Source organism: Folsomia candida, unplaced genomic scaffold (assembly GCF_002217175.1).
Source record: "Folsomia candida strain VU population unplaced genomic scaffold, ASM221717v1 Fcan01_Sc007, whole genome shotgun sequence".
Classification (NCBI taxonomy): domain Eukaryota; kingdom Metazoa; phylum Arthropoda; class Collembola; order Entomobryomorpha; family Isotomidae; genus Folsomia; species Folsomia candida.
Window position 1 is genome coordinate 1,057,423 of NW_019091199.1, and position 8,077 is coordinate 1,065,499.

Genomic DNA, 8,077 nt, shown 5'->3' on the forward strand with positions numbered 1-8,077 from the left:
ACACTTTCATAAAAATATGTTTACATACTTCATTAAATAAATTTTGCTTTTATTGAAAATATAAATCATCACGTTTTCAATTAAACAAGTCATTAAAATTTCGCATCTAATTTATTCTGGGCCGAAATTTGAGTCAGACATGACACTAAAGTCTGGAACATGTATAACTATATCGACCACATCATCGTCAGTATGGTCCACTGCACTATTTGGGTCACAAATTTTATGATTATTCACCCGACTTTGGTAATCCCCAAGGGCAGATGATGATGAGCTGATGGGGTTGTTGCCAGTGAAAATGTCCAAATTGTGGACAGAGGGTTCCCTGCTCCCGAGAGACGTTGCGGACCCTGAAGGACTGGACCGTCCAGACAGTCGCTGGTTGAAGCTAGTATCTCTCTGGTGAGAATTCTCTGGAGTCGCCAAGTCCTCCACTTTGGCCAAGTAACTCGTGTCCAGGCGAAAGGATGAAGCTCTCTTTTGGACGTCTGGACTTAGTTTTGCAAACAAGTATGGAGCGTTCGACTGAGAAAATGTGTGCAAATCCGGCATCGAATGGGACTGATGTAAACTTGCCTTTGTGTCAGGACTGAGTAAGTTTTGTGTAGGTGTATGTTGTCCTCGCAGGCTTCTCACCGACGCGATTGGTGACATACTAATTGACAGCTTAGGAGTTGGGGGAACAAGGATGCAGGAATCATCGTTCATGTCGTAGCCACCCCCACCAAGGAACTCGGTTTCATAAGGGAAGGGAACAAATTTTTTTATAGGAACTTCGTTGTTGGAGTTGTATTTGCCTCCAGAGTGGTTACTTGAGTTTGTACTTCGTATACTTCCAAAACGATTAATTTCCTCAGTTTTGTTTCTCATGTTGTTGTCGATAAGTCGACTCACCGTTTTTATTTGTCCCAAGCTCTTTCTTGTCTTTCCAGTTGCTTCTTCTCGTTGATTCATGACCTCTTCAATTACTTGAACTTTTGACACAACCTTTCCGTCGCCATCGTCTGTCCTGGGACCACCCCACGACCTTGTATTCCATGTCCAAACTGCATATAAATTCACGATCCAGTTGAAAACAGGGCTGATGAAGAATAACAGGATGTACGAACTGCAAATCTTATTTCGAGTCATAACCAGGGCATTAATGCACAAAAGGACATATTTCACCCCGAAGGTAATGACCATGATATACAGGGCAAGTCCTGGGTTTTGATTCACACTAATGGAAATGACCATGATGGGAAGAATCCAACTGAGACTACGACTAGCGTACGTGTATGTGTTGAGTAGGACAACAAAGGGCACCTTCTTCCACATCACGGGGCTTATCATCGTACTCACATCATTCACAAACCCGCCCAAAAACCATCGTCGCCTCTGTTTTAGCAGTTTTTGGAACGTGTCCGGAGCATCTGTCTTGCAAGTTGCGCTCGATATAAACCTGACTTGGTATGGGCCCTCGGAGTTCTCAGTGAGGAGAAAAGTCATGTATCTGTCTTCGCCGAGGTGAAACCTGTGAAAGTCTGTTGTCCGCCGTTTGTCAATTTCTCTAAAGTAGCTGGGCGCGACTTGTTGTAATGCGCTGAGTCGAATCAGTGTCAAGGCACCCGGGAGACATGTCACTGCGCCGAGACTGGCCTCAGAGGTCCTATTGAAAATTTGCCCGTCGATATATTCTGCGTCTTGAAGGTATTGGAAAATATTGAAGGTTCTCGATGTCCTACAAGTTACAAGCCCGGTCATCCCTGGAAGGCATAAATATATAAATAACGACTGCTAGCATGAGATTTGGCGTTGCATATAAATCAGCGTGGCGTCCAGCACATAAATAAAACTGATGAGAAATGTATTGTTCGTGCAGAATTCTTAACCGCAGCTATCGTGGCTGAGAAGTGGGTTAGAAGTAAGAAAAATCTAGGGTATTGGTGACAGCAAGATCTTGGTTACCCGTAGGTAATGAATTGACATGACGAATAAACTACCTTCTTCGTGCAGTTGTAGAAATGATTATGATGTTTTCGTTGCACAAATGTCAGGTATTTACGTACATAATACAGATACATACCTCGAATTTTTGGGTTGGCTACTGCACTCACAACAAAATTGTGAATGGCATTTTCGTGAAGAATAATGTCCGAGTCGATGAAAAGGATTAGAGTATTGGCCACTGAATCTGCATCTGCACATCCACCAGCATCGCTATCATCTTGACCTCCGTAGATATTGTTGATCACTTTGAAGCTTTTCCCCTGAGTTGGGCTCTTCCCTTCGTGAGGAAATCGACATATTGTGACCCTCACTGATTCAATGTACCACTCCAAACGTGGTGGGAATATTTCAAAGTCACAATTTCCTTCATTTTCTGGGATAATTTCTAGTTTTGCTTTGATTTCTTCGGAAACTTCTTTGGATAAAACACGCAATTTTTTGAGGAGAGAAAAATACAATGTGGTTTCGGATGCTTCATCAAACGCAAGGAAAATGTGGAGGCGATCTGACGGGTAATTGCAGCGTATTGCACTTTCCACCTTAAAGCATCATCAGCAAATAGTGCATTAGACTTTGAATGGAAACATCAATTTCACAGTAAATGTGCACAAGCAGCATATGTAAATGTAGTTAAAGATTATGTAATTACAGCTCGAAATAATGCGTCTGGTTCTTCATTATAGATGGGCATTAAAACCACCACCATAGGTTCGAGTCCCGTCTTGGGATCGATAACAGAGCCTTTCATCCTTTTTCCGGTGGTACCGACAAAAATCATGTAGTAGACACAGGTCAAGGAAGAAAATCCGAAAAAGAAGACAAACCAGGCAGTGTTAATGTAAATTAGAATATCAAAAGCCAGGCTTGAGAGAGATGGAGCCCAGTCCCATGGAATAGGATACAGGAAGAACAGGACAAAAGTTGACCGAAGTGAAGTGTACACTGTTATCCCCAAACCGGCAAAGAACATTTCATCCGTGCTTTTCAATTTCATAATCAGTTGGATAAACACGTAGAATAGAAGCACTGTTTGGAAAATAAAGTCAAAATATGCAATTATCAGAAAGATCGAGATCACAATTTGCACTCCCAAGTTGTAGTGGAGATCTTTTCCACTCACAACTAAAACTGGACCACTCTCATCATGATTTAGAGTTTCAGAGGTAAAATTGTTCTGTTGTTGTAGTAAAATAGAATTTTGGAAAAGGTTCGTGGAGGTCACTTTGTTAGTAAATACGAAAAGTAGCTGTAAGGCAAACAAGTTTGCAATGCAATATTTCTTTAACCGGAACATTGCGAATTTTGCTGTATGGGGTCAATGTCAAAAGAAGTTTGAATCAATTTTAGTGGACACACTAAAAGTCAGAAGATTATTTTAGAATATGTTATCGAGTGCAATCCATGCGTTCGTCCGAAGCCTAATGAACAAAACATTAAGCTTCCTATGATCATGGGTCCGTTTCTGTTACAAAATGACGATTGCCTACGTATGTGTTGGATGAATTAAAGATTTAATTCGACTTATCTTTATCCCTGTAGATGGATGACGATAGCTTCATACATGTGTACATGAAAATGAAATCCTCACTGCATGATGAGGTGAGGACATGAAAATATATATGTGCATACAGTGTTGAATTAAGTGCTTACGGCGACAAATCGGCCATTGTATCCATCAAATCAATCATGTTATATCGAGAATGCCAAATGTTTATATCAAGTCCCACTTCAAATCATTCCAGCAGACAAACCACTTGATGTTTCCGCATATTGCGTAAATGGACTTGCAGAAATGGCACGACAAGCGTAATAGAAACTTGTTTACGTGAATCATTTATGTCAGAGTATTAAAAAGCGCCGACAATTTCCTAAATTATGACGATCATGAGCAAACTAGTAAAACAAAATCCGGGTAAATATGTTCTCTAATACAAGTGACACCAGTGAGAGAATGGGAAATTGCTTTATGTACAGTTTGCGAAACTCGCTTTATTTCTGCTGGATTTCCAACTATAACTTAATTCGATTTGTTATGTATTTACTTGCATCTTGAAGAAGCCTAATTGCAATTAGGATCTACGTTAACATTACCTTGTTGATGTGTATTGACGTACACTAATCTTTTGCTTCTACCCGTAAAGCATGAGATATAAAACCTTTGTGCATCCACGTTAAGTTAACCCTCTCGTTGAGCTGTCCTTGATTCAAGTGTCAGAATTTGAAACCGTTATTTATTATGGTTGGTTGTATGTATGTAGATGCTACTGGTCCAATTTCAGCCTTGGCCTTCCTGTTTGATCTCTTCCACCACATGGCATTTTCGAGTCGAAATAGCACAGCTCTGTAAATGTCTAAATCCACACTTTTCACAATAAAAGAAAGATAATAATTAATTGCCGTTTGCATTTTACTCGTGACGCACATCTTGATCCGGTTTGCTTTGTAGAACACGGTGTTAAATGCTCGGAAATTACATCGCAATTTGTTAATCCTTGCCTCCGAGGAACTCTAACTATTTAATTCTCTGCTCTAACTTGTAAAAGTCGACTGACCTCATGACCTTCAAATCTCACAACACCAAAACTAAAAAATAGGTTGAGTTTCAACTTTATTCCGTCAAAGAATGCGAAAATGGGAAAGAGAAATAAGAATGAGTGCAAAAATTTAATTGGCAATTTGGCAGGAAGACAACTGGAACGGATTGAAACATATACTGTCAGTTAAACACAAATCCTATAAACTTTGTTGATGCTCCGGGGTGTCATGTCAAGTGGACCGTGATTAATTAAGACTTTGAAGTTTGGAGGACTAGCAGAAGGGATAACATATTCTGAATACGTATTTAGAATTTGTTTCGAAATCGATTGTAAGAAATATGAAATTGATTCATGCACAATTTATCAAAAAATTACTGATTAAATTGACTGATCTATCATACAAGTCTATTTTACTGCTAGTATTGAGCAGCCAGTCCAGACAAATAGAGTAAAAGCTTGAAAATAGGATAACAATATTTTGCGCATCTGTAACTCTTTCTAGCAACTCAATCAAGTTGTCTTTTTTTGAAATTCTGTGCTTTGGATTATCTGTGTTAAGTAGCTTCTTGTTTCTGCTAATGTTCCGAATCGGGGGTGCTGCTGGTTTAGCCACAATTTATTTTAGTTTCAGTCCCTAATGATAATTGTTTTAGCCCAGGCCTCGAGTACATATTTTCCATGTTTGCTTTGTTACTCACATTTTACTGCTTCACGTGATAGTGACAAGATTAATGTTTTTGGAACAAAGTGTTATTGGCTATCTACTCGCATAAAAATGTACAGAAATGCATGGATTTGCGTCAGTGGTGCTTTCTCGGAATGGGCATTTCTGTTTCTCTTGTTTTCTTCTAAGGAGGGCAGCTTGCGAGGTTGATAATAACAGATCCTGATGCCCTTTGGATATGTGGTAGGGTCCTATGAGTGTACTAAAACCCTGAAGTGGTTTGACTCCATGGCCACATTTGCGCCCGCCACACCCACTCAAAAATGCTCAAAAACCGCTTTCACTCCGGTTTTCACTCACTCAAATCCACGCCAAAAATCCAATTTTGCTCGGATTTTGAAATTTCTTTCACCATTACACTCCCAGATAGTTGCTTTCTTCAATTCGATATCAAACTCAATATTTTCGAAATTATTAGTATTTTTAAAATTTAAAATTCTGAATGAGCATTGTTGTAGTAATCCACAACGCAAATTATGCCTGCGAAATAATCATCATCAAAATTGAGTTTGACATTGGATTGAAGAAAGCAACTATCTGGGAGTGTAATGGTGAAAGAAATTTCAAAATCCGAGTAAAATTGGATTTTTGGCGTGGATTTGAGTGAGTGAAAACTGGGGTGTTTTTGGGCATTTTTGAGTGGGTGTGGCGGGCGCAAATGTGGCCATGGAGTCAAACCACTTCAGGGTTTTAGTACACTCATGGGTCCCTACCACATATCCAAAGGGCATCAGGATCTGTTATTATCAACCTCGCAAGCTCCCCTCCTAAGTTACCGTGATCATGTCCTAAGGTCAAAACAATATAATTCGTATCTATACTTAGGATTAGTAATACTACTTCCATTGTACATATCTCAGTGTGCTATGAAAACGGTTAAATAGGCCTACTATGCATTTGTTTGTTTGATTTCCAAAAGCTGCAAACGCCTGGAGTCGTCTCCTCATAATCGCCTGTCTGTCATCCAATTGTTTGACAATGCTTATCTTCTAAATATAATTATGTAATGTTCTAAAAAACTATTTGTCTTTGTCGCATTGTGCCAACTTTTCATCATGAAATTCATCCTTTCTTCGTTATTCTGTTTTTGCGTATGTTATCTGGTGCAGAACATTCAAAAAGTCTTTGTTTTATCATATACATTTGGATTTGTGAGTGATAAGTTTTTCCATGAAAATGGTGAGTGACTGACTGGTGGGTTGCCAAAATTGTGATGCACTTGATGACATGTACGTCTTTTGTACCAATTGTACCAGACTCTACTTTATTAAGCAGCACGACATTGTTGGCTAATGAAACTCATTAGTTGTTTTATTAATTAATTATGTTATGTCACAATTGAGATGTACGTAAATAATCTTTTAAATTGTTACGGAACAACAAAAAATAGTCTAGATTTTAAATCTCCAAAAACATATCGCTTCGCACGTCAACTCTTTTGGAGGCACTTATTGGCTATGCACATTAGTGAAGGTGAAGGTGAGTCGTTCAGTGACATTTTTACAGTTAGTTCCAACTTCGATTCATTATATGCACATAAATAAATACACAAGTTTACGTTTTATTTTTGAACAATTCCTCTGATGGAGCGACATGTGGCTTTCCAAATTAAAGTTGGTTGGGCTACCCAACTACTTCAAACCTTCCAGCCAAAGTTTATACATTTCCCGTGTAAGTTGGATACCGAAGACAAGTAGTTTGTTACCTTATCATGCCCGTAATCACTTATGTCATTCTGGTGATACGCTATATGTACATATGACTCGTTCTTCCCAATGCACACAATCACTCACAAAATCCTACAACTAAAAATAGTTCTGATTGGAGGAACTTGGAGTTGGGTCGGAAAAAGCAACTTGTTTTTATTTCGTGTGGGGGTGTCGTAGTAAAGCAAGTGCAATAAATTTCCGTTTGCCCATGTTCCGGGGAGCCATGTATGCATCCATAAGAAAATGGACAAAGGGGGAGCAATTACGAGTATATTAAAGAAAGTTTAGAGATGATGCTGTGTGTCTGTGACCCTGAACTGTGTAAAAGTGTGTTAAATTGCGGGGTAAAGTAAAGAAATGAAATGCATTATGCCTGCACGAAAGTGACCTGAACTAGTTTTTTTATGAGAACGAAGGTAAACGCCATAAAATTATTAAGATTCTCATAAATTTTCTTAACATAATCAAAATCGGTGTTTGACGTTTCTTCGGTTTCCTCTCATGCCAAGAAACTCAGCGGTGCATGACGCTGACTAGTGTGCTCTGTAACCACACAGCCATGGTTAAAACTCTAGGTATCATGGATGACGCAACGTATCTAGTCAAAGTCAACTAGTTTAATGATTTATGTTAACTGCAGTGTCGTTCTAGTTTGTCCTGCACGTTGGTTTCCACGAGTGTTTAAAATTTAAACAAGCCTTCAGCAGTTACATGCAAATCACAGGATACATACATCCATACGTCTGTAGGGTGTAGGGATGTTCTGTGCCGTACGTACTTTTTTTAAATATTAGTAAATGAGGTGTGTTTTTGCGCAAAACTTGGAAAGAAAACGAAATGACGGTTGTTTGTGTTTTAAAATATGAATCTGCAAGTTTTCTGCCTCACGTAACAACACATGGATATCGTCCAATCACAATTTCCCATCTAATATAACATCTGCCACGGAAAAATACAAAAACTTCTTTGTATGCACATTGATACGAGTACCACTTTCTCTGCATGTTAAGGATGGCTACAGTTAAGACCAAAATTGAATGCTTTCATCAGTCAGATGAAAAGAAGGGGTCGCGGAACGAAACCACTCATTACACTCGCCATGTCAAGTTGACATCAAA

The 8,077-nt window shown here is 39.0% G+C and overlaps 1 protein-coding gene across 1 annotated transcript; it reads right to left on the reverse strand.

Annotated features, from left to right (window-relative positions):
- Positions 1 to 28: 28 nt before the first annotated feature.
- Positions 29 to 3,448, reverse strand: LOC110852047 (chitin synthase D). Its single transcript, XM_022100011.2, has 3 exons — positions 2,639 to 3,448; positions 2,066 to 2,528; positions 29 to 1,745 (listed from the first exon to the last, which is right to left on the reverse strand). Exons 1-3 carry the CDS (start codon positions 3,281 to 3,283, stop codon positions 112 to 114), a joined length of 2,742 nt encoding a protein of 913 aa, XP_021955703.1. The 5' UTR covers positions 3,284 to 3,448; the 3' UTR covers positions 29 to 111.
- Between the last annotated feature and the right edge of the window lie 4,629 nt (positions 3,449 to 8,077).

What these genes read in the sequence shown, in the direction of transcription:
- LOC110852047 (XM_022100011.2), bottom strand. Translation starts at nt 3,283, where the DNA reads ATGTTCCGGTTAAAGAAATATTGCATTGCAAACTTGTTTGCCTTACAG. An exon ending in CAGACGCATTATTTCGAGCT is followed by an intron (nt 2,529 to 2,638) that starts GTAATTACATAA and finishes TGATGCTTTAAG; the next exon opens with GTGGAAAGTGCAATACGCTG. An exon ending in AGCCAACCCAAAAATTCGAG is followed by an intron (nt 1,746 to 2,065) that starts GTATGTATCTGT and finishes TATGCCTTCCAG; the next exon opens with GGATGACCGGGCTTGTAACT.